This window comes from Typopeltis vanoorti, chromosome 21 (assembly GCF_054136105.1).
Source record: "Typopeltis vanoorti isolate ZY-2024b chromosome 21, IOZ_Tvanoo_1.0, whole genome shotgun sequence".
NCBI classification, from domain to species: Eukaryota; Metazoa; Arthropoda; class Arachnida; order Uropygi; family Thelyphonidae; genus Typopeltis; species Typopeltis vanoorti.
Genome location: NC_143569.1, coordinates 26,193,856 through 26,221,290, shown reverse-complemented (window position 1 = coordinate 26,221,290; position 27,435 = coordinate 26,193,856). Strand labels below are relative to the sequence as shown.

Genomic DNA, 27,435 nt, shown 5'->3' with positions numbered 1-27,435 from the left:
TACCACGGGGCGTTCAAAATCATTCTCAAGCACTTGTTCTGCACTCGCTGTATCTTAATAATGTTAGTATTAGAGGTGTGGCTCCAGGCTGGAGAGGCATAGGTGATTATAGGACGAATCGTCATCTGGTACAGCTGCAATTTGATTCTGTTGCTGAGTTTGCTATTTCTATTAATTAGCGGGTAGATCTGAGCTATGGCTTTAGATGCTTTTGCACATGCAGACTTGATATGTTGGTTGAAAGATAGCTTTTTGTCGAGAATCACACCCAGGTAATTTTAGTATTGAATAGTAACACATCTCCAGCAGGAGACATTGGCCTTTTTGAGAAGAGAACCGCTGAGCTTTTCAGGGGATTGACTTCCAATCTCCACTTGGAGAACCAACCCTCCAGCTTTAGAAGATTTTCTTGAAGCTTTCTAGTAACGAAGTGGGGTCTGAGAGATCTGGTTAGTATTGCCGTATCGTCCGCATACAGTGCTAAAATGGAAGTCATCGGATTGTGTGGGATGTCTGACATGTATACAGAAAACAGCAATGGAGCCAGTAGAGATCCCTGCGGCACTCCAGCAAAGATATGGCGCTGGGACGATGTAGAACCGTTAATTTTAACTTGCATTGATCTATTCTGAAGATATGAACGGATTAGATGAACCATTTTTAGTGAGATACCGGCTGAGATAAGTTTGTGCAGGAGTCCAAAATGCCAGATTTTGTCAAATGCTTTAGATAGGTCTAGGAATACCGCACCTGTGCACTGGCGCCAGTTGTAGCTGGTGGTGATATATTCCACAATTCTGTGGATTTGCTGGGTAGTACTATGGTGTTGTCGAAATCCAAACTGTTCTTTAGGGAGGATGTCTAGGTCATTTACTGAGGTTTGGAGTCGTGAGAGGATGACCTTCTCTGCAACCTTACCCAGATTGGAGATGAGACTGATTGGACGATAATTCTGCGGTAAGTGTGGGTCTTTGCCTGGCTTTTGTATAGGAATCACATCAGCCATTTTCCAGGTGGAAGGAAAATAGTGAAGTCTTAAGATTGCATTTATTATATTGGTCAGATGCACTATAGCTTTTCGAGGCAGCAGCTTGATCACCCTGTTTGAGATGCTGTCTGGTCCAGGAGCTTTATCGTTCTTAAGTTTTTTAATAATATCATATAATTCAACAGGTGATGCGGGTGCAATATGATCGGCACTGGTGTCCGGGAGGTTTAGTGCATGCCTAACCTGTCTGTGGATTTTGTACAGATGATTGAAATCAATGTTGTTATAAGAAGGTTTGCACTGATCCTCAAGATTTTTAAGTATGGCTTCTGCCTTATCTGCATCTGTGTTGACTAAGCCCTGGTTTGAGATTATAGGGGGGGGGGATCTGGTTTTATTTTTGATATTTCTCAGTAGGCCCCAGATAGAGTGATCAATAGGTGAGATAGAGGCTAACTTTTTATCCCAGACTTCGTTTCTATGTGTTTTAAGTGCATCTCTTACTGCTCCATTCAATCTGTTAAGCACTGTCTTATCCTGAGGTGCGCGAGTGTTATGAAATCTCTTCCTAGCTCTGCTCTTTTCTCTGATCAGGTCCATAATGTCCTCAGGCAAACGATCAGGCTTGGGAACAGGTTTCTGGTAGGATGCAACCATTATAGCGGACTTAATCTGTTGGGTGAAGCTAGTCACTGCAGATTCCACATCTTCTGGTGTGCATATGTGAGGGACGGGTCCTATTTGATCCCAAAGTGCTTTAGACAATTTCTCCCACGATATGCCTGAATGAGAAGGAGGAGACAGGCATTCTTGTTCACCCAATTGCAGTAGAATTGGGTTGTGATCCGACGACAGCTCGTTTAGTGATGTAAGGCTGTACTGTAGTTTAATGTCTTGCAGGATGGCTATATCCAGGATATCAGCAGTGCCAGATGTACTGAGATGAGTTGGTTCGGTAGGTCCAGCCACAACAGCATGGGTTAATCCTGTGTAGCTAGAGAGGATGCGACCATTTTTGTTGGTAGATTTACTGTTCCAAGCAGGATGCTTTGCATTGAGGTCTCCAGCAATGATGACCGATCCTTTTACTCCAAGGATGGCATCCAGATCTGAGGTCAATAATGTCTTTAATGGAGGGTTGTATGCAGAAAAAATTTTGAGGTTTCCAATTGAGTTTGTGAGAACATTGATTCCTGTGATTTCGAGGTTGGTGGTAGTAGGGTTGGTTATTGAGTGATGATTGATATAGTTTTTGATAAGGGTGGCTGTACCTCCGCCTCTATACCCAAGCCTGTCGTTTCTGTAAATCTGATACCCTCTGATTTTCAGGGTGTCAGCAGGCCTCAGGTGAGTTTCATTAATTAGTAGTATATCTGGGTTGTATCTATTATTAAATTCCTGGATTTCTATCAGTTTGTTTTTTATACCGTTGGCATTCCAACCGATAATCCTAAAAGAGTTTGGGACGATTTTTTCCTATGCATCAGAGAGTGCCGATAATATGGCTTGGGTTTGCTGTAGGAATCTTTTTGTGACACTTAAGGATGGATTTGAGTTGCTGAAATCCTGCAGCATGTTTGCAAGAGAAGAGGTGATAACAGCTGATAGATTTGAGTGTGGATTATTCCGGTTCTGGGTTTGTACTATCTGATAAGAATGCAATTAACGCATAACGTTACTGGCTGGATGGGTGAAGCAAAAATGCTTTTCTTTTTCCCCTTTATCTCTGTAAGTGATACTGTGAATGGGGTATTATTGAGCTACTTGCTCGCCCTCTTGGGGCCTGAAGTTAGTGATGTTCGGTGTGTAGTAGAATAGATTTTGGTCTTCTGTATTTGCAGTGTGTTGCTTCACTGTAGTTGTTGGCTTCTTTGATCAGTGGATTTGAGTGCAGGGTTGCCTTGGAAAAGAATTTCTCAGCTAAGTCGTGGAGATGCGAGCGGATGTAAGGGATGTTTACTTCTCGGTGGATCTGGGAGTTTCTTATGTACCATGGGGCATCTAGGATCATTCTTAGGCACTTGTTCTGGATTCTTTGTAGTTTTTGTATGTTGGTTTCTGAGGTATGACTCCATGCTGGAGAGGCGTAGGTGATAACTGGGCGAATTACCGTTTTGTACAGCGTTAGCTTGTTTCTTACATCTAGTTTGCTTTTGCGGTTGATCAGGGGGTAAGAATGCAATTAATGATACCCGTTATTATTTCTATATTTTTATATAAAATCAAAAATGGTATTGCACATTATTTATTTTTTAATTTTTTAATTACTTGTAATCAAATATTAAATTTACATTTTTGGAGAAATTATTTAATTTTACAATTAAAATTATACAGAATTATAGAAGTAATAAATTCTGTTTACCACTAACTGACTAAAATCAATTAAAAAGGGAAAAAATTAAAATATTTTCAAATATTAATAATTTGTGAAAAATAAAGCGTTACTTTTGGAGACTTATGTTACTTATGAATACTGTAGCAATATAAAACATTAAGCTAAATTAATTATTTAATATCATTTTAATATTTTTATTAAGATTTTAAAAAAGTAAAGACTGAGAACGTATTTTGAAATATTTTGAAGATACAAAACAGAAAATGAATATTACTTTTAAACACCTTTCATGAAACGGTATGATAGTAAATATAAGGTGTACTAATAAGTCCTTGAGTTAAACATCCTGGTTTTAGGTTGCAAATGTGATTCGATAGATATGTATGAGATTTATTTCGTAAATTGTAAATATGTATGAGATATATTTCATAAATTGTAAAGCACAAGGGTTATGGTGATTTTTCCTAACATGGGAATGCTATTTTCAATGACAAAACTCGCCTCATATCGACTTGTTTCAAATTATGTAGCAGTTCATGATTTTTATTATCTACAACGAATGCAGTGGATTTTACCCTATGATGAATGTGGCACACGCAATCTATTATTGTTTGTCAAAGGACAATTGCTGTTCTGTTTCTTCACCGCTTTCCAGCATTTCATTGATCGGTAAGCTAGTAAATAGAGATGTCACGTCAAGACTCACCAGCAAAGTCACTCTCCGATAACAGAATATTAAGGCTATGCTGTGCTTGCAAATCATAAGCTTGAAATAAGCGTTCCAAATTCGATTTATGTGGCGTCAGTTGCTCGTATAATGCACACTAATACAATAACAAAATAAAAATACATTTCAAGAAAGTTATTAGAACAGTAAGAGATTAATCAGTGAATTATTTTAATATGTTATCGATTATTGGATTTAATAAACTAGTTGGCAATATATCCAGTTAATCCGTGCTTTATAATTACATTAGGAAAAATATTTTAATATTATTTACTGATTTTTATTTGTACTGGGAAACAATAAACCATTAAATTCAGATGTTAGGTTGATTTTGCCTTGTATATATTTATAAAAATTAAATTAGGAATAAATTAAATAATTTACTGAGATTTGTAGCCAATCTTAAAAATGTATTTCTGTTCGTCGCAAATAACATAAGAGACGCAGCATCACGGGCATTGTGATTAGCCAACCATGTCAAACCCAGACTCTCTTGGTTCATGATAGCATTAAGTAATGATATTTATTTAGTTAAAACACTAAATAAATATCTTTGTAAAAAAATTACTTCAAATGAGAACAGATCAAATGGACTACATTTATCTTTCCCTATTGAGAGAAATCCTTACTATGAACCTTACTAAGACCTTAATTATAATTAGATTACACCTGCATTTTTAATTCCTTTTAATTTATTTTTTCAATCATGCTAGTGCTTGTGTTCTGTATTTTAAACCAATTATAACGAAGATATTCCCAACACGCTAAGCGAAACACTACAAATAAAATATTCTTAACTTAAATAATCCGATTATATTTTTATTACGTACATACGTCTCGATTAAAAGGCAAACTAACAAGGCATTTAGACAAACTAACAAAACAATCAAGATTTATTGTACGATTTAAACAATATGTTCGAGGGTAAAAAAACAAAGTTTCTGATGCTGTATACAGATGACTGCGACAATACCGATGTTAGAAAAAATAGTTAATCAAAATGCGTTAATATAATGGTATATTTTGAAATATTTCTTTCTTTTTATATTAAATTGACATTATTCATATGGGAATTTTCCCAGGATTATCATAAAAGTAACATTTCATTTGAAACTCTGTTAAACTAAAATACATCATAACAAGATTTCACTTTATTTATATTCATAAGAACCCCTCATTACTATTTGACATTTTCTCCTCAAATTAGTATCAATGTATTTGATGACGTATTATTAAGACAAATGTACTGCAAACATTTGACATACTCGTTTTCAGACTTCCTGCAATTTGAGTAAGATAGCAAAATTACCTTTTTCCCATTGAGACAGTTAGATGACTGCAGTTCTCATGTGTGGTCTCCACTTGGGCAAAAGTCCGTAATTGCTTAAGCTCATTGTATTAACTTATTCAAGTCACGTTTTTCTCATTTTAACAGGCTGATCGTATAATGACTCGTTTGTCGGTAGATATGCATGCAAGCATACATAGGGCACCTTTGAGAAATATGTTATTACCATTATTATTCTATTTTTATATATTGGAGGTGAAATGTTCGTATAAAAAATGCTCGGGAAAAATATTTTTGATATGAAAGTCCTCGGTTATTCTTAAAAATATCATATTCTTAAAATAAGAATTTTTATATCAATTCTTAAAACACACACACACGCACGCACACTTGCGATCTTCCATAAACCATAGAACTCGCAGTTCTTGAATGGCGCGCGCTCACACACACACACACACACACACACACACACACGCGCGCGCGCGCGCGGATAGAACGCCTTGGTTTGCACTTAGAAGCCGGCCCACTTGCTGGAAATATTTGGAGTGGTTTGAATACCATTCTAGTGTGCAAGAAATCTTTAAAAAAGGAACTGTCATTGGGAAGGGGTTATTTCAGTTTCTTAGGAGTTGGCAATGTATGTTTTTCAAAAAGTCTGAATCTATTCCTTATGATAAAAAAGAACATGCAGTTATAGATGTAGTGCATGCTCTTCATAGCCCTAGTTTCTATAATTGATTCCAATCAGCTCCTAAACAGCACAACTTATCTTTCAGTTACAAATCACATCAGAAGTAGGTTAAATGATAACACAGAAATCGAGTCATCCAGCAGTTCGCTTTCCCACAATTGGCTATCCGATACGTTCTATTGAATATCATTAGATTCGCTTATAAACACAGAGAATCTAGTTATATCCGGTCATGAAGACAGAATGAGTTTGAAAACTTCTAACCAACGAATATGTATGTTTTTGATGACACTGCTGTGAGCTAATACACTGCTGTTCATTTCTCGCTTCTGAGTATATTACGTCTTAACTGTAAAAGAAAAAATTGAAGCAATGGTGCGTTTACTGATAACTAGTTTTGTAAGAAGCCTTTTACGAATTAATTTTTGTGTATAAAGGCTTATTTGTAAATGATTCCCACAATTTTTCTAGTAACTGTTTAGGAATGCAAGCTAATTTGTTTAGCAGTAATTCGGCCTAGGGGATCAAGAAGCAACACGATGAGGGTTGTAATGGTGAAACATTCAGATAAAGAGAGAGCAAATACTCGATGTGTTTGAAAGGCATAACATTTACATGATATTAAAATTATGCATTTGCAGTGATGAAAAATTGATTGTTTTCATGAAAATGAGTATTTGTTCTTTAGGAACCAGAAAATAACGACAACAGCAATTTTTTTATGAAGGCTAACTGAAAAACTCATTGATACTGCTGTCAAGAAGTTCCATTTGATTTTTATATCAATCTTAAATACTAGAGGCAGAAGAACCTATGGCATACACACCGCCATGTATAAGGTATATATACATGCTAGTACCCTATGTATATATACTGAGTGGCCACTTAATTAGGAACACCTACCCATTAAGGAAAATAGACTGTTTCTGTAGACGTTGAGTTACGTAGCTGCAATTTGCTATGTAAATCAGCAGACAGGCATCTGCCGGTTCTGCTTTTTTTTTTGTTTTTGATGCTTCGTAATGGGTAAAATTGTGCATGGTCTGAATGTCGGTGCAAGACATGCTAGTACCAGTATCTTGGCTATTCTTCTGGGCGTTTCACGCATAACAGTTTAGGGTGTACCAGAAGCGGTGTAATAACCAGACAATTTCAATCTAACGGCAGTTTTGTAGACAGCTCATTGATGCATGAGGTCAGAGAAGAATAGCAGGGATTGTGAAATGTGACAGGAAGGCCAAACCAGTCAGTCAAATTCAGCTCAATACAAGTGATGGCCAAAACATTATCTCGGAGCGCACAGTTCGTTGCACGCAATCAAGGATGGAGTGGGAAGCAGACGACCATCCCAGGTCTCAGTGCTGTCAACTAAGAATAGGAAGATGCGAGTTCGGTGGACAAATGATTATCAATACCGGACAGCTGACAACTGGAAAAATGTCGTCTGGTCTGACGAGTTCCGGTTTATACTGTATCATACTAACTACAGAACCAGAACATGACAGTAATAACATGAGGTCATGGAACCTTCCTGCGAAGCAGCAATAGCTCAGGCTAAGATAATGATGTGGGGAAATGTTTTCGTGGCATACGTTAAGTCCCCCTGATATCAGCAAATGGGTATATTTCCAGCAATACAATGTACCATGCCACAAAGCGCGTAGCGTGTTTCAGGAACATGACAGCGAGGTGGAAAGATGAACCCGTAGTAGCAACGTACCACCATCCAAACTGCAACCATTAGGTGATGCCATTGTGAGTAGCATTGCAGAGTAACGTTTCAGACAATTAGTTAAATCAGTGCTACAGAGAGCACAGGTCATTCTTAAAGGGATCCCACTCGTTATAGTGTTCGTAATAAAGCCCCAACTCAGTTTATGGAAGCTTTGTATGATAGAACTTCATCTTTCTAAAAAATATCCCTCAATTTCGTATTTCGGTACTCTTCTTAGACTTTTTATACCATTTATGAAAACATTGCCATTAAAATGCTAATGTTTTCATAAATATTAGTTAGCAGCCTTAGTTTGGATATTTAGGGGGGGGGGGAGAGATGAACTTGGGAACAACAAAGTTGTATAGAACAGCGTTAGCTAATCATAATATCAGTTAGTACAATATAAAGATATTATACTAACTAACAATAGGAATAAATACAATTAATTGTATGCAAAGAATTTTAAAGGCTATTAGTGTGATTGTTATTATATGCTTTATGCATGTTTTAGATCTTCATAAAAGATGTGGAAATTACAAAGAAAACTAATTTTTTAAAGTTTTCTTAAACAATCTGTATATCCAAGAAATTCGTTGAAATGAGATTCTCGCTATGTTAATATTCGACTGATAGCAAACATTTCTATGGAAATATTTACGCTATTATAAATTCAAGAAAATTTATTAAGCGCAAAAAAATGTCTTTTCTTATAAAATTCTACCTGCCTGATAAAAACCTAACATTCCATGTATTCATGCATAATGTAAGAAATTCTGTGGAGTAAAAAGAATGATGTCTTTTCTTATTTTCTTTTCCTCAAATCTTTAGGGAAAATATACCAAGAAGAATAATAGGACTTCCATTTCCATATGTACTATAGCATATAATCCATTATCTTAATGTTAGTGTGGTTTTGTATCTCATGCGGCTTGCATGTCGGTCATTCATCCCACATATCTGCTTTGCAACAATATACCTCGATTTTCAATGGGTTTCCAGCCGTAAACCCCAGTGCGGTTCTCTGTCCATTATACAGGAAGCAACAACGACTTTGGTTCCCACAAATGGAGGCATTACTTTAAGAAAGATTATCTCAACACATTTATACGGATACACGCTACCCTAAATGATTTTTCTGTAAGAAAATTCCCAAAACATCTTTAATATGCAAGCTAAAAATTATCATGAAAATGAAGACATTGTTTGAAATGAGGGATTTTTTTTAACCTTTCGTTGATGACAATTTCTTTTGCTAGAAAAGGCCTTTATTTCAGAATATCTATTTTATGTGATATATGGAATGCGATGAAAAGGACATTTGAGAAGATTTTATGAGGGGAAATAGAACAGACATGAAGTGTGAAAAAAAGAAAACACTTAAAAGAATAAGAAAGAGAAACGAACGCCTGAAAATCATTTGCTAGAATTCAATGCAGTTGGAAGATCCACGGTAACAACTGAAATGACGGTGAAGCAATTGGTGGTTGGTTGTATTCGACATGTAACAGAGCGGAAAATCGGAAATGTTAGCCCAAACATGGAGGAAATATGCGGGACGTTTTTTTTCTTTGAGAGTTTAATTTACTTTTAATTAGGTTTCTCTTTCTCTGATATTTATCTATCAGTATCTTGTCGTTCAACTGTTAACGAGAAAAGAAAAAAAAAATATATATATATATATATAATTGAGGAAATAATTTGCAAAATATCCGGGATAAATCAACTTTTTCTCTCTCTCTCTCTCTCTCTCTCTCTCTCTCTCTCTCTCTCTCTCTCTCTCTCTATATATATATATATATATATATATATATATATATATAATGTGAAACGTATTCGTGATACACTAAATATATAGTACAGTATCATGAACGGACTAAGGATTAAATGATCAAGAACAACGCACTCTAGGGACTAAATATGAAACTTTGGACACCCATTCAACCCTTCGGTATGCATTTGTGATTTGTGAGACCACTGCCGAGCAATGAATCTCAACTACTATTTAAACACATCTACAAACATCCATGTCTGCACTGCCATTCTAAAGTGTAGCCTGTTGGTTGGAATGCAGGGATGCTCCCCACTTGCCAACCAAGCATTCATAATAGGAACTATTATCTGCCTGCTTTCAGTTTTAATCGAGATAATGTGATAATAAGATTGAGTTTGTATTAGTTGTTTTGATTTCCGATCAATGCACCCAAAGTCTATGAAGACATGAATCTGTTAATTGTATTCTTCTGGTGGGTTTACGGAATTAAAAATTGTCTCCGTATGAGACTGGCGGCTAACTTCCCTTTCGTCGAAAGAGACCAGATAAAGGCCTATCACTAACGGGAATCGAACCCAGGACTTTCCGGCCAAAAGCTTCTATATATATATATATGTAAAGCTAATTTAAACCACAATTTCCAAATCTTCAGCAATGATCTCCAGTATCAATTTAAAACTTCTGTTCAATTAGAGTGTAGGTCATATATCTGTACGCACGTACAAACATGTGAACATAACAAATATAAAGGCGAGTGTCTTCTCTATTATTACAAAAATTTAATCCAAAATGAATTGTAGCTTTAAGATAAAGATTGTATAACATATTAGCGGGAACAAACATCTTGCAATTCAAACGAATACAAAAGCTCAAAAGAAACGACAAAATAAGTCGCCAAAAATAAATAAATAAAACAGACTTAGCTATTCCGAAATCCATGCAGTCAACAGAGGAGAAAAAAAAAGTCAAAAATGATATTGAAGATGAAAGAAAGAAGTATGAAAACGCCTACATCATGAAAACTGGAATCTAAATCACGTGTATTCAGACTGACGCTTGAATCGTCACAATATATCTTAAATTCCAGATGAGAACATTCCACCAGTCTGAACTGATAGCAACTGTTACAGACAGTGATATCTGCATAGACGATGATCAAACCAACTGGGGGAAGGCAGAGAAAATCCTCTGGGGAATATTTGACAGTTATAAGCTTCCGATGTGCAATCTCCGATTCAACAGCCCTTTTTAGATTGAAATTCTTTGAAAAATTGCATCGCATCTGTCGCCAAACTTTTCTCGCTTCGAACATCACGCTACAAATAAAGAGGGGATTATTCTTAGTATACTTCATTGCAAGAAGGAAGAGGGAAAAAAATCTTTTCTCTTATTTACCCGTGCGACTTGTGCCTCGGTGGCGGCGTGCTAATGAAGTAATACTTATTCGGTTCACCGATTTTGTTTTTTTTTTACTAAATTTATGCCATAAGAATCTTTATATTTATGAACATATTTATAAATCATACGCATTTATTAACTACCGCAAATCTAGGCACGATTCTTGCTTTATTAAATATTCCATTTGGTATTTTTTTTGTCTTTGTAAAAAAAAAAAGAAATTAACGAGAGAAGAATATAAATCAGCTATTTCTTGAAGACGTTAACGTTTTCCTTATGATTCAAAATGCACAAAAATGAACGAGAACAAAAAACTGTTATATGTGTTTACCGCTTAGTTTTGACTCTAGGGAAATAACAAACACCATTCTTCCCTTGTAAATGTCACTTTTGGGTAGAAAATTAATGGGATATTAGTAGCGGTCCACCTAATCTGCATATGCATAATGCAATACTTGAACTGATGTACAAAGTGGTTCTACTGTAATGAAACTGCAATCTCTGCTTTTTCTCTTAAAAGAGTGCGTCGTTTATTTTACGGTAGAAATCTGTTTACAAAATAGAACATAATTAAATATGAATTGCTTTAAAAGGGAATCTTCTGAGAGGTTAAGTATCTTGTTCATGATCTTCCGTTTTTTGAGTGCTATCTTATGTAATGGCACCGTCTTATAATTAGCTTGGGTTTCAAAAATCAAAACGATTTTGCACTTTCTCTCTTCCGTGCGTGTAACCAATAATTTTTCGCCATAAATATTTTATAAGGAATATTTACACATTAATATTTATACTAATAAAAACATAGAAAGCTAATGTGATTTTTTTAAAAAGAAATCCCTCATAGTCTTCTTGTTCGTAATTTTTTTATATCTTTCTTAGTTTTTAAGACTCTCTAACGTCTCTCTCACTTACCAACATCCAACATATACTGGTATTCTGTCTGCTTTCTGACTTGAAGTATTTTATTAAAATTTGGAATTTCCGCTAAAAAGCCCTCAATTTTGGTTTCTCAGTCGAACCATTTTACCAGAAAAAAATTGAAAAAACGTTTCTGAATGATAATGAACGATCCCTTCTCTGACTGGGAATGATGCAATTTGATGAAATTTAGGATATCCACTAAATGTGTTACGTCATCTCAGTTCTAGTTTCAAATGTGTTGTTGCAAAAATTAATAAAGCGTTTGAAACGATGCAATTCTGATATTTTTCGTCATAATGGAAGCAGATTCCATTTTCAAAGGACGAGAATCAATTGATATCACTATTCAGTAATGATGTTGTCGAACTCACATTTTCATGACTGACTCCTGATAATTTCTATATATTTTTAATCATAAATTCTTGGATGAATTGTTATTCAAGTAAGTAATTTGAAGCAAACTTTTTGCATATTTAAAATATACTTCTTCCTTATATGTATATAAGGCCTAGTGGCCTGCTACGTTCATATTAGACATGGCCTTACGATATGAAACCGCGTCCTCCTCGAGGATAAGGTGGTTAGCCCTATGCCTCTGTTTGAAATCTACTCTATAATATAAAATGATAAGCCTTTTTTTTGTAACGTTTTTGTGTCACGTGTTTTGTCAAGTTATTTGAAACGTTTTGAAACTTAGTGGCTACCCTGAGTATGTATGGCACCTACCCGGCCTACCAGTCCGGAACTCGGGGGAAGTAGGCGCCAGAGAGGCGGAACCCCCTTTCGGTCTGCAAAATTCGAGTCATCAGAATTCAAGGAGAACCGGCCTACCAATTCGGAACTCGGGGGGGGGCGTAGGCGTCAGGGGGCGGATCCCCCTAGTATAATATACACATATTAAATTACATGACACCAAGGTTTAAATTCGTAATCATTATTTAGTAATTCCAAATGCAATATAATTCATTCCTTCTACAGTATGGTGAAAATAAAAAAAAAAACAGTACTGAATAGGGCACCTTGTATTTCAAGACAGTTTCGTTGCTCATGCGAACGTTCTCTGTCATCATGGAGAACAAGGGTTGGGGCATCTGCTGGGCACGTCGTGCAATTTTATCCCTTAATTCATCAAGGTTTGAAGGCGGGTCATGATGGAATACCAACCTCCTTCAACATACCCCCAAACGAAGGCATCAAGTGATGTGATATCAGGAGAACGTGAAGGATACTCGAATTCTTTGAACCTCGAAATAACCCTCCTCGGGAAGTGTTCTGATAAATAGGCTCTAGAACCGCGTGATGCCTGTCAGATTGCTCTGTCCTGTTGAAATGCCAGTGCACAAAACGGAATGTTTTTTGCACGACACATCCTATGCAAATCTGGATGGACGGAACCAAAATATCCTGGATGTAGCGTTCGCTATTCAAGGTTACGGTTATACCAATTATGTTGTGGGTGGATGACACTACTGCTTGGGACACGCTTACGGAAACGATGCATGTCATAGGCTTGGACCATTTGCTCTACCGACCTCTCTGCTTTGAAGCTTATTAAATTGGTTTACGTCACCCTCGGAACTTCTTAATATTAAAGCATTTTGTTTAATATTCCTTAAATCAAAATTCAAATTCAATACACTTGGTTACATTGGCACTACCCATGAAACAAATTTTGCCATTTAGAAATATTTGACTGTTCTGATTTAGGAAAACGCGTACTACATTTTAATGCGTATACCTGGTCTCATACAATATAATGCCATCAACAATTGATTTATTCTATTTAAATAATGTGTATTATTCAGTTACGTATTTCAGATATAGTTAAGCACAAAAGGGTCTTCAGGAACTGTGAAGATGTTGTTAACATTTTTTAAAGATTCCTACGCACACAGAGGAAAAACGAGCGAGCGAGAAACTCCATATTGCAAGATGCAAGTTAAGAAAAAACGAGTAACATGGAAGTTTTAGTCTTTAAGAAGAACAGCAGATGAAGAAGGCTGTTTCAAAGGATCATCATAAATGGAATAAAATAGTAAAAGTAGAAGTTCATTCGTAACGTTTGAAATTGTAGAATGAACGGATGTTGACCAGCAGTTGTGTTTGTGTTGGGGGGGGGAGGGAAGAAGGTGTGTTTACATTCTTAAGAAATATGAAGGAACAAAAGTAGATAGTACAGTGGATGTCTATAGAAGAGGCCGAAAGCAAAATCAAAAGTAATTGTAGTGAATCGCTGAGAAGGGATTCTGATTTATTCAGATTGCCCTCTTCTGGATGGCAACAAGCATTTTTCAGAGGTTTTGATGCGCTTCCCTTGAGAAGGGGATTCTAAAATAGGAAAGCTTAGGATTAATACAGTACTAAGAGTTATACAGGTCATAAATAGCTTGAGACCAGAAAGGATACCTATTTTTGTTTTATTTAAAATGCGGTACCGGCCATCTATGTAGTCAAGAGGTGTAAGTTACGATTTCTATGCATGTGAAAACGAGATATCTGATCATGCATGGAATGGAGCTCGAAATATTACAGAAAATGAGGCAAAGTGATGTAGGATCTTTCTAGTATGAAATAAGAAGATTCTGTTCCGGTAGCATTGAAGTGGACAAGGCTGGAATATGTCAAGGAGAACAATGTTTAATGCGTTGATTACGAAAGATCGTGCTTCTTGTGATACTTAAACAGCATATGTTTAGATTAAAAAAGAGTGAAGAGTGCGTATAACAGTCATCGACAGACCTATGGATAGGATTTAAGAATATTGCTGTAATACAGTTAAGTACAGGTGAAAAAGTGTCAGTGGAATACCGCGAATAAGGTACTATCGAGTTAGTAAGGAAATCTAAAGAAAGGAAACCACCACTTATTACACCAAGCAGTGAACTACCAGAGAAGGACACTGATAGTAAGACGGCAGTTTCAAATGTTATCGAAATTGTCGAAAGCGACCATGTGTGTTTGTCCAAACCATTTCATGGCTTGAGCCTATGATAAGTGATTATGATCACAGAGATTCACTTGTTCGAGAGGGGCAAAATCCATGTTGGTGGTCATTGTTAACTGGTGGGATTTCAGCTGGTGATATACATCCAGAATGGGAGGTAATATTTAAAAAACCTTTTCATGTCATTCCCAATTCATGAAAGGCTGAAAACATATTTTCGGGAGTCAAGTGTAAAAATATTGAGAACCCTGCTCTAGAAGCAAGACATCGTACTTTTTTCAAGCTACTTCAGTGCTTAAAAAATAGTGCTGGTGGTGGTATGTAATTCGTAGACACGAAAATCGTCTATCTAAAGACTTGAACAAATATCCACAGCGCTGAGCGATTCAAGTATAGCAACCAATCAATTATACACCCGTACTTGTCCAAGCACTACTAAGAAAGTTTTGCGTTCACTTTATTATTATCCCGGTCAAATAGACTAATAAAAATTTGTTTAAAAGAGCAAATTCTTCTCTCTAGAAGAATTTGTTCTTTTAAACGATGCTAAGGCAACTCTCATACCGAAACTGCATTTTCCTAAGCTCTCAGTTACTTTTCGAAACTATCATTTTCGAAAGACATTTTTCTACTTGGCTATAAAACAATAATAAACATTTACCATCCTTTCTTTTAAGAATGGATAATAAGTGAATAAGTATAATAATAATAAATTTTAAGGTTGACTCAAATACTACGAAGATATACAGATTTCTACCGAATTCATTCGACATTAATGCAAGGAAGCGCAAAATGAGGAGTTTAATCTATAAGAAGAATTCATTAAAATGAATGCGTGTATATCTTTAAGCCAAAGTGGTTTTTAAAGCTAAGAAATTCGATGATTTTCTGTTAATTCTATTAATTTTGTGAGTCAATTGCTAACCACTGTGTAAATCTTTGACAGTTTTGACCGATGCATTTGCAATGCTGGCCTCAGTTTCTCTCTCTCTCTCTTTCACTCTTTGATTGGAATGTGAAGTGCCATCCATCAAACTGGTTCAAAACAAAGGTTATATCTATATTTAAGACAGAGATAAATGTGGAAATTATATAAGAATAACTTTATTTTTTAAAAAAAGAGGCGCTTTATAAACCCAAAGAGTAAACCCATCGGAAAATAACTCCGATGTCTTCATACAGGAATGGCTAACTTACCTTCAAGGATAATTTTTGTTTTTATACCCACATAATGTCAACGTATCGTGCGTTAGTACTGCTGGTGGATTAAGAATTGAATAATACGAAATCCTAATTAGACATTGAACTTTTTAAGTCAACGTCAGGCCTCTACCACCCCTACAAAGGCCTCTGTCCTACATAGAATTCAAAATCAAGTATTTTTTTAAAAGCTAACTTTGACCTCATAGCTTCGTGACTATGGAGAAGCGCTTGGAAAAGTAGTTAAGTATGGTTTAATACTTTTAGGGTAACCGTGGTTACGGATTCTAGTTAATAGAAAACATCATTAATGCACAAAAAAAAAGGTATGCGAAAGAATAAATCTTTGACAGGTGTTCTAGTAGTAGGAGATTTAAAAAAAAAATCCATCCATTATCGCATGCAGGAAATCGACTACCCAGTTGCAAATGGAATAAAACACAACATAAGGATGGGATTACGCTGAAGTCAAATTGGATTAACTGCTTTAAAGGCGATGATAATTTAAAGTCCATTAGAAAGGTGTAAACGCGAAGGTAAATTCCAGTGTTATAGCAGAATTTCTCCTCCTCCTCCTCCACCCAAACAAATCTTCCTTGCGTACTAGTTTCAACGTACTCTTGCCTATCATTGTATGGCTTGAGCGATAAAGAAGATATTTCCAGTTAATACTTTTAATAACAATGTATTTCATTGTTGCTATAAAATAGAAAATAAAAGCGATAAAGTTTAGCACTATATCCGTTAGGTGGCGTTTATAAATACACTTCGATAAAAAAGATGACCATTCACTCGAATAAAATGTACTTTGCACACTCTATTTTATTAGGAAAAAACAGCGAATAGTTTTTTTTTTTATTTCTTTTGCTCTTTATCTTCAGGGCTTTAGATTACGGAAGCATAACTTATTTATCCCAAATAATCCTGAACCAATAGAAAATTTCCTTAAATTAATGGGTTCTTGTTTACATTTACTTCAAGGCATTCCATCCATGTTGTTAAACTCTTTCCCCATGTGTGGGTGTTTGTGCGTTCAAATGTTCTGGTAGTAGTTTATGCTTTCTATTTACACTGATCAGCTAGTGGTGCATCTTGACACAACCGAAAATTATCCACATGTCAGTTAAGTTATAAATAACTGTCGCAGAAAGGTACCATCATGAAAAAAGCTACTCGAGGTGCTTCGTGCACGTGTAATTATATTATCACTAAAAGCTTGTGCATGTATCATACGCTAGTGCCACTTTGTCACTAGATGGGTGCAACTGCAGTGTTTTACTACATTTCTGGAGGCTGCTTGTTTGAAGAAAGTTTTGATGTGTAGTGCAGCATATTAAATAGGTAGCTTGAAGAGTAATGGTAACTTGGGACGCGTCTTTACCTGTACGCTTGCAGGTGTTTACCGTAAGGGGATGTTGGATGGGGAGAATTCTACGAGGGCTTCTTGGAAGTTAATCACAATACGATAAACGTACAGGTGTTTCTCACATCATTCATTTTTCATTCTAATTTTTCCAACAATGACGAAACAGCTCAGTAGCATGTACCGAATTATTTGGCTGTTGCGTTTATTTATAAGTTTTAATCCAAAACATTTAAAGGTTTATAGCTATTCTTCAGAATTTAGAAAATATATTAAATTATTTAAAATATTTCTGAATGCAATTGTATGTAAAATATAAGTTGCATTATTATTTTTAAGAGAAATTTATAATATAATATTTTTCATAAACTGTATAAAAAGCAAAATGAATCATGTACCACTTTCATACGAGATAGAGAAACAATTTAGTAAGTTTAATAATGTCATTTCAAAAATTGTGATAAAGACCTGTTACACTTTATATAATGTTCCATATCATGAAAACATATATTGACAATCATGTTTTCACTTGATGTTATAATGTTCTTATTTTAACAGTTTCAGATATTTAATTTCTGGATGCTGACACATTCAAGATATTGCTAACAAATATTTCGCTTTGTTTAGATGGAAAAAGAGCACTGCCGAGGGCACCAGTCCTATTCCTAACGACAATAGAATAACAACTGGTAATGGAGTTCTCATGATCAAGCGAGCAACTAAGAGTGACAGTGGCAAATACCAGTGTATAGTGAAGAACAACCTTGGAGAACGAAGGACAGAAACTGCTTTGACAATCACAGGTAACCAGATTTTTTATTTTTACATTCATATTAAAATAAAGTACTAAAGCGAAGCCTAATTTGGTTCTCTAATTGAAACACTGTGTGCAGAACAGTCAAAGTAATTATAAGGAGGGGAAAAAACCACTGAGTAAAAAAAAAAACATTAATTACTTAAGATGTCATTAAATTACGATCTTGGCAATGCTGTGAACAATAAACTGCATAAATACGAAGCGCGCACACACACACACACACACACACACACACACACACACACAATCTAAGGAATAAAAAAGATGAATAATGAAATGAGAATAAGAGTAAAAGCGTACTAAATCAAAATGATAACCCTTTAAAGGAAAGAAGAAAATTTATAATTATTTTTATAACAATGTCAAATAATATGATTTTTGTAATAATGCGTTATGATAATAAATTTCATTGTTGTAATATTGATTGCGCATGCGGCTTCATATGCAGCCGCGTATGCATGAATCGAAGACGAAATGACTAGTTTACAATTATTAGATTGTAAAGTATAGTCAGTTGTGGAGTATGATTATGTATTGATACAGAGTACAGAGTAAGACACTAGAGTACAACCAAAGTTGCTACATAAATATCATAGATTTCGTCAGGCATTTGATTCAACGTCGAAGAGAACTATGGAAAACTATGGAAGAATTTGGAATTCCTAACAAAACCATAAGAATAATAAAGAATCTGTATGAGAAATCTGAAAGTGCAGTACGAATGGAGGACACCTTAATCAACTGGTTCCACACAGAGAGCGGAGTAAGACAGGATGCAATCTGTCACCAGACCAGTTCAATTTTAGACTGGAAGAAGCAACCAATAAGGACTTAAACCATGAAGACTCCGGAATCAAAATATATGGGGGAAAATGTGACAACTTTAAAATTTGCAGACGACATTGCATTACTTGCAAGCACAGAAGAAAATCTAAAGCGAATTTCTGATAAAATAAAGGAGGAGTGTATAAAATCTGGATTAAACATAAATATAGACAAAACAAAAATTATGCAAATAGGAAAACGAAGCACCAATTTGACAATTGAAATTGTTAGTAAGAATCTAGAGCAGGTAGAAAACTTCACCTACCTTGGAGGAGTTATTGAGTACAATGGTGAAATTATAAAAGATATAAACAGACGAATCAGTCAAGCATCCCAAACTTTTGGACAACTTAATAAAATATGGAAGTCAAGAGACATCAAACAAGTAACAAAAGTAAGAATCTATGAAACAATGGTCCTCCCAATACTCCTCTATGGAAGTGAATGCTGGAATCTCAAAAAGGCTGAAGAGAAAAAATTATTAGGTACTGAAATGGGTTGGCTAAGAAGATTACTTGGAGTATCTCTGCTGGATCGACTAAGAAACGAAGACATAAGGAAACAACTAAAACAAGAAATAACAATAATAGACAAAATCCAAGAAAGAAGACTGCGATGGTTTGGCCATGTGACCAGAATGGGAACAGAAAGACTACCATCTAAAGCCTTGAATACAACGATGGAAGGTGAAAGATCCAAAGGACGGCCCAGAATTAGATGGATAGACAAAATAAAAGAGGACCTGAAAACGAAATCACGACAAGCGACACCAACTGGACAGAATTGATTGGACTCTCCCGGGACAGAAAGAAGTAGAAAGAGTTCATTCGGCCTCATCATCATCCACATAGATGATGGAAGAGAGAAGAAGAAGAAGAAGATTGATACAGACGATTGCAATCATCTTAAGTATCCTTCTATCTAAATTCTTTGTTTAAAATAAATGTTCTGTAGAGATAATTTCTAGATTTTCACCCATATCTAAAAGGTTTTTAAAGTTGACTGCTGTTTATAGTGAGCAAACATACAACTGTACGATCGACAAAGTAATTAAAAAAAAAAAGATAACAAAAATAACCATGAAGAGATCTTGCATTATATTAGAATCGGAATGGGTTTTTGATAGTAATTATATTTACGATAAAATATTTCTTACAAATCTTTCATAAGACAAATTACTATGAAAGATTAACTTCATTTTGTACATGATTTTGAGATGAAAGTTTTAAAGTAAAACAGAAAAAAGAATTAAAATCCAACGACTGTGTCAGTATTTTAGTAACACAAAAACACGACTAACGCATTCAGATTTAGATATAAAGTAAAATTCAGACATAAGCTTATTTTCAAGCTTTTTAAAATATTCCCGTGATTAAGCATGTCAACAGAGTTAAAGGGATTATTTATGCAAAATTCTTTCTTGATGAAGTATAATGGACGACTTTTCGTTTGTACGCTTTAACTGAAACAATGTATGTTTACGTCTCCACATAAAGAAGCACAATTAAGGTAGATCTTACACAACGCTTCTGACACTTTCAGAAAAAATAAAGTAACAGATACTTTTATGATTTCTTATTTCATTTTATTTTTCAAATTAAATTCATCCACTACAATTACATAAACCACTTTAAAAATTCAAAAAGCTACGCTTTGTGCAATAGCAGTGTGTTTTAAAAATCAAGAAGAAATTTGCAGAAGCTGAAATTAAAAACGTTGGTACTTACTCACCACAGATTAAAGTAAAGAGATGAATCTTCTGAGGTAGTCAAGTATAATGTGACAAAAAGAAGAAAAAATATAATTAGGAAGTGATATGATATATAAGGGATGGCACACGTTTACACCTTCACTACTAGTAAAAGTGGATTGTAAAACATTTCAACTTATTAAAGTAAAAGAAATATATTATTATTATTATTATTATTATTATTAATAGAGACTTCCAGGGAGTCAGAGATTCATCGAGGGAGGCCATATACTACACACACCAGCTATCACACTTATTCTTGAATTTATTCACCCTTCTAACACTCACAGCATCCAATGGCAATCCATTCCAATCACGCACAACCTTCTGAGACAAAACTCCAGCCCTTACACCCTTCTCGGCGGCCTTCATTCTCAGCTTCAAAGGATGCCCTCTCGTCCTTTCCCCACCCTCCATAAATTGAAACATTCCATCAATTGAAATCCTGTATGACCCTTTCAGCAGTTTGTAAGTCTCAATCATATCCCTCCTCTTTCTCCTGTTTGCTAGTGTCTGCAGTCTACAAATTCTCAATCTGTCTTCTAATCAGTATTCCTAAATCCTGATATCATTTTAGCACTCTCCTTTGTACTTTCTCTCTCCAATATATCAGAATCACAACGGAAACCAGAAGACCAGACCTGCGCACAATTGTCCAAGTGAGGTCTTATCAAGGCCTTGTAAAGAGGCAAAATAACATCCTTATATTTACATGTAAACCATATATCAGCAACCCGTGGGCTGGATCCGGCTCTATACTTCTTTTGATCCGACCCTAATCTATTTCAGCGAAGTTTTTGTCTGATTCATGGTGGGAGAAAACATGGTGTGTTCTACTAACTCACATTGAACTGACGTCATATGACTTGTGCAAAACACCCTATGTTTTCTCCAACCAAGATCTCTTTCTCACTTTGACTAGCCGCGTGTGTGAACGTGTTACAACGTGTCAGTTCGGTTCTTGCGTTGCTGTTGCGCTTTGTTCAGTGCCTGCATTGATGTTATGTTCTGTTTAGTGTCTGCGGTGTAGAAGACAGTTTTGTTTGACAGTTCTGAATATCGCTTATAAATTTGGGACAATGTCAGGGGTTATTGCAAAAAAAAAAAAGAAAGAAAAGTAGATGCAGAGAATCGTCAATTTCAAGACAACTGGAAGGAGGATTATTATTTTATTCTGAATAAAGGTTTGCTGTGCAACGAATCCGTATCCGTCAACAAAGAATACAACTTGAAGAGACACTTTACTTCGAGACATGCGGATCACCCAAAAATTGATGGACAACTACGAAAAGATGGAATACAAAAGTTGAAGAAGAGCTTGGATACCCAGCAGAAAAAGGAGAATGTATCAAAGAATTTCTGCTAGATATTGTAAGTATAATATGTCCTAAGAAGAAAAAATACTTCGAGAATATTTGTTTGTCGAGACGAGACGTGCTGTTGCCCAACAGATAGAAATTATGGCTGATGATATCAAAAAAACCTTTAAAATAGACAACTACTAGCAATATTTATTCGAGGAGTTGATGCGGATTTCAACATGACAGAAGAATTATTGGCGCTTCGGCCGTTAAAAGGAACAACTACCGGTGAAGATATATTTGAAACAGTCAACACAGTCTTCAAGAGATTTGGGCTTAAATGGAGTTCACTTTCTGGCATATGCAGTGTTGGAGCCCCTGCAATGGTTGGTGCACAGAAGGGATTTATTGGAATAGGTCATGGAAAAGCAATAGAACTACAGACCCATCGGGAAAATTTAACAATTTTCACTGCATTATCCACCAACAAAATCTGTGTGCAAAATCGATTAAATTCACAAATGTTATGGAAGTTGTAGTAGCCAGTATTAACTTTATTAAGTCACGTGCACGTAATCAATTTAAGGAGTATTTGGCAGACCTATTTTCGGATTATGAAGATGTGTCTTATTATTGTGAAGTGAGGTGGTTGAGTAAAGGTAAAATGTTAAAACGATTTTATGATCTGAGACAAGACATTGCAGATTTTATGGACATAAAGGAAACACAACCAAGTAAAAGATGAGGAGTGGGTGTGTGATTTAGCATTCCCTGTAGATGTCACCAGATACCTAAACGAACTGAATCTTAAATTGCAAAAACAAGGACAATTGGTTCATGTTCTGCATGGACATGTCAAAGCTTTTTGTAATAAACTAAGATTGTTGGAAAGTCAGATAAGAGCTAAAAATTGTTATCATTTTCCTACTCTAGCAACTCATAAAAATATCCCTTATAATTGTTATGGAGATGAACTGAAGGCACTAATAGAGCAATTTGATACAAGGTTTGCCGACTTTAAAAACAAAGACTCCACATTCGCTATATTTGCTCGTCCGATGGATGCTGATGTAAATAATGTGCCAGAAAACTTACAGATGGAACTTATTGAGCTTCAGGCGGATTTTGTGCTAAAATCACAATTTAACAATATTTCTTTGACGTATTTTTATAAATTTTATTTGGTGGAAGAAAAATATACAAATTTACGCGCCTTTTCAAGAAAAATCATTTGTCTTTTCGGCAGCACATATATGTGTGAACAATTTTTTTTCGAGGATGAAATACAATAAATCAAAAATTGGGACGAGAATAACGGAAGAAAACCTCGGAAATTCTATGCGATTATCCTTAAGTAATATTAACGTCAATATTGATAGTTTCGTAGTTGAAGTACAAGGCCAATCTTCACATTAAATTGTTATGTCGTTCATTATATTATAAAATTTATGTAGAGCTTTATACCAAAGCTTTATATTATAAATAAATGAATTATGAAGTAGCAACTTGTTTTAATTCATTTAATATTAATTTATTTTATTTAATAATTTGGTTCGGCCCTTGACTCGGAGACAGAATCATAATTTGGCCCCCGAACTAGGAAAGGTTGCCCATGCCTGATGTAAACGTTCGTTCCAGCATTGCAATTATCTTTTGAGTTATAATTGCCATCTTTGCCACATGGCCCCTAAACTTCAACTTCCTATCTATTAATACTCTAAGATCCCTAGTCTCATCAGTTTCTTCTAACCTAATCCCACCAATATAATACGACACTGGATATGTAACCATGCCGAAGTGAATGACTTTACATTTACTGACATTGAACTGACACCACAATTCCAGCCTATTCAAATCATTCTGCAAAAACTATGCATATCAGTAGCATTTCTGATTACCCTACCTATCTTTGCATCATCAGCAAATAACTGTATGTCGTTTGTCAAATCCTTTCCAATATCATTAATGTACAGATTGAATAACAGTGGACCAAGCACTGATCTTTGTGGTACACCACTTGTTACCTTAAACCTTGCAGACTCACATTCCACGTATCCCACTTTTTGATATCAGTCAGTCAGTCATCTTCTAATCCATGCTAATATTGTATAACCCCAACCCATTTTCTCCAATTTATGCAGCAGTCTGTCATGTTATATATCATGTCTGCCATGATATATATTCATGTTTTTGTGTTTCTCAGAACTGGAGAATGTACATAATGTCAGGAATATGCAGTTCTACAAGACAGTTCAGCATCAAACTGCATTCCACGTAGTTTATCATAGATTGCACTGCTTAGTAAAAAAATCATAGAGCTAATAGTAGATGACTAAAATTTTAGTCAGGTTTTTTCCTAAACATTCATTTAAAAATTTGCACTAGAAGGAGATCTTGTCAGAACGATTCTCAATAGTGTATTATTATTTAATTTTGAACTATACATCTCAAATAGACAGCATGAATTTTCCCATGTGTGTACAACCAAGGTTAGATAGCTGATGCAAAGCTATGTGTGTGTGTACGCGCTTGACGTGTAATTTAAATATCTGCTACATCACCCATTTCACTTCATATTTGCTGTGGCTGTCTTGTCAAAATAGACATGCTTACTAACTTTAATTTACTTCGGAAATAGAGACAGCCCTCACAAGGGGATTGGAGGCCATTTGGCACTATATCTTTTTTTGTTATTATCTTTCACTCATGAATATGGAATAACTCTCGAAGATTCTGCAGGAAAAATTCACATAATCAGTATTTGCTTTGCGGATGATGTGCTAATTAACTCTAGAAATCCAATCTCATCACCACATGAAACATCAAAGAGCAATTAACATCATTCATACCTTTGAGGAAACGCCTCCGATCTATATTAGAATACACATGTCAAGATCACATTCATAATGCTATCATTATTGAAGAAAGCCATGAAATACACCTAACAGAAATATGAACGTCAACTGAGACATTTGCCTTCTTTTTTCAATGTTCTTACTGTCTACAAGCCAACAAATACACACGAGGAAGAGAAAGACCAAGAAAATAGTTCTGGCAATACATATGGAAACGTGTTTTTGAAGATGAGACTCATGAACCATCTGACATTTACCAGTTGGCAAATGCTCACTTTCATTTAGTAGTCTGTCTTGTTCGATAGAGTTGTTGTTATATGGAAATTTATGTATTTTCTTATTTACTGAGATGATGAAGATTTATCCCTATATAACCGTCGGTATTCTTAACTAGAATAACTAAAATAATTTTTGGCTGAAAAGAGAGGTGAAAAAAGCTGTTTTATTCCGAATAAATGTTCTTCATGTTATCGATGATGAGAGAATACAGATCTTTTCAAAGGACATGCCACATCAACCTTCTGACATGCAACCAAGCCTAAGTTAACTATTATTCGAAAAAGGCGACATGCATTATCTCTCATTCTCTCGAAGATCATCCCAGATAAACGAGTATTCTATTTAGAAACATATTTTCGTTTTACAACTGCTGAAAAGCAACAGGAAATTGCCAGAATAAGATTTAATTCTGAACATTGTATAAAATTATTTTAATAATAATAATAAGAAGAAGAACAACAACAACAACAAAAAGAAGAACAAGAAACACAATAATAATAAGAACAAGAACAAGAAACACAATAATAATAATAATAATAATAATAATAATAATAATAATAATAATAATAAGAGGAAGAACAACCACAACAAAAAGAAGAACAAGAAACAATAATAATAAGAACAAGAACAAGAAACACAATAATAATAATAATAATAATAATAATAATAATAATAATAATAATAATAATAATAATAATAAGAGGAAGAACAACAACAAAAAAGAAGAACAAGAACACAATAATAATAAGAAGAACAAGAACCAGAAATACAATAATAATAACAACAACAAAAAGAAGAACAAGAACACAATAATAATAAGAACAAGAAATACAATAATAATAACAACAAAAAGAAGAACAAGAAACACAATAAGAAGAAGAAGAAGAAGAAGAAGAACAACAACAACAACAACAAGAAACACAATAATAAGTACAAAAACAACAAAAAAAGAAGAACAAAACAAGAAACAGTATAATAATAATACGAAGAAGAAGAACAACAACAACAACAAAAAGAAGAACAAGAACACAATAATAATAAGAAGAAGAACAAGAATAAGAAATAGAATAATAATAACAACAACAAAAAGAAGAACAAGAAACACAATAATAATAAGAAGAAGAACAAGAACAAGAAACACAACAATAATAATAAGAAGAAGAACAACAACAACAACAAAAAGAAGAATAAGAACACAATAATAATAAGAACAAGAACAAGAAACATAATAATAATAATAATAATAATAGGAAGAACAACAACAAAAAAGAAGAACAAGAACACAATAATAATAATAAGAAGAACAAGAATAAGAAATAGAATAATAATAACAACAACAAAAAGAAGAACAAGAAACACAATAATAATAAGAAGAAGAACAAGAACAAGAAACACAACAATAATAATAATAAGAAGAACAACAACAACAACAAAAAGAAGAATAAGAACACAATAATAATAAGAACAACAACAACAAAAAAGAACAAGAACAATAATAATACGAAGAAGAAGAACAAGAAACACAATAATAATAAGAACAACAACAACAAAAAAGAAGAACAAGAACACAATAATAATAAGAAGAAGAACAAGAACAAGAAATACAATAATAATAACAACAAAAAGAAGAACAACAACAACAAAAAGAAGAAAAAGAAACAATAATAATAAGAACAAGAACAAGAAACATAATAATAATAATAATAATAATAGGAAGAACAACAACAAAAAAGAAGAACAAGAACACAATAATAATAAGAAGAAGAACAAGAACAAGAAATACAATAATAATAACAACAAAAAGAAGAACAAGAAACACAATAATAATACTAATAAGAAGAAGAACAACAACAACAAGAAACACAATAATAAGTACAAAAACAACAAAAAAAGAAGAACAAAAAAAAACAGTATAATAATAAGAAGAAAAAGAACAACAACAACAACAAAAAGAAGAACAAGAACACAATAATAATAAGAAGAAGAACAAGAACAAGAAATACAATAATAATAATAAGAAGAAGAACAACAAAAAGAAGAACAAGAATACTATAATAATAAGAAGAACAACAAAAAGAAGAACAAGAACACGAAACAATAATAATAAGAAGAAGATTTTGAGCCATAATACCACATTAATATTTCAACACATTTTTACAACAGTTTTATACTTTCTTCCTGTGAACTGCAATTATTTTTAATTCAATCTCCAAAATGTGGCTGCTAACTGCATGATCAACAAAATGAAATCGTATTCTTGTGGAA

At 34.5% G+C, this 27,435-nt stretch overlaps 1 protein-coding gene across 3 annotated transcripts in view; it reads left to right on the top strand.

Annotated features, from left to right (window-relative positions):
• Positions 1–27,435, top strand: part of LOC150094684 (cell adhesion molecule Dscam1-like) — a 260,850-nt gene that overhangs the window by 162,332 nt on the left and 71,083 nt on the right. For all 3 annotated transcript variants that reach the window (XM_090411283.1, XM_090411282.1, XM_090411281.1), the window contains exon 6: positions 17,971–18,146. In XM_090411283.1, the coding sequence (XP_090267409.1) occupies positions 17,971–18,146 (176 nt within the window). The remainder of the gene's footprint in view (positions 1–17,970; positions 18,147–27,435) is intronic.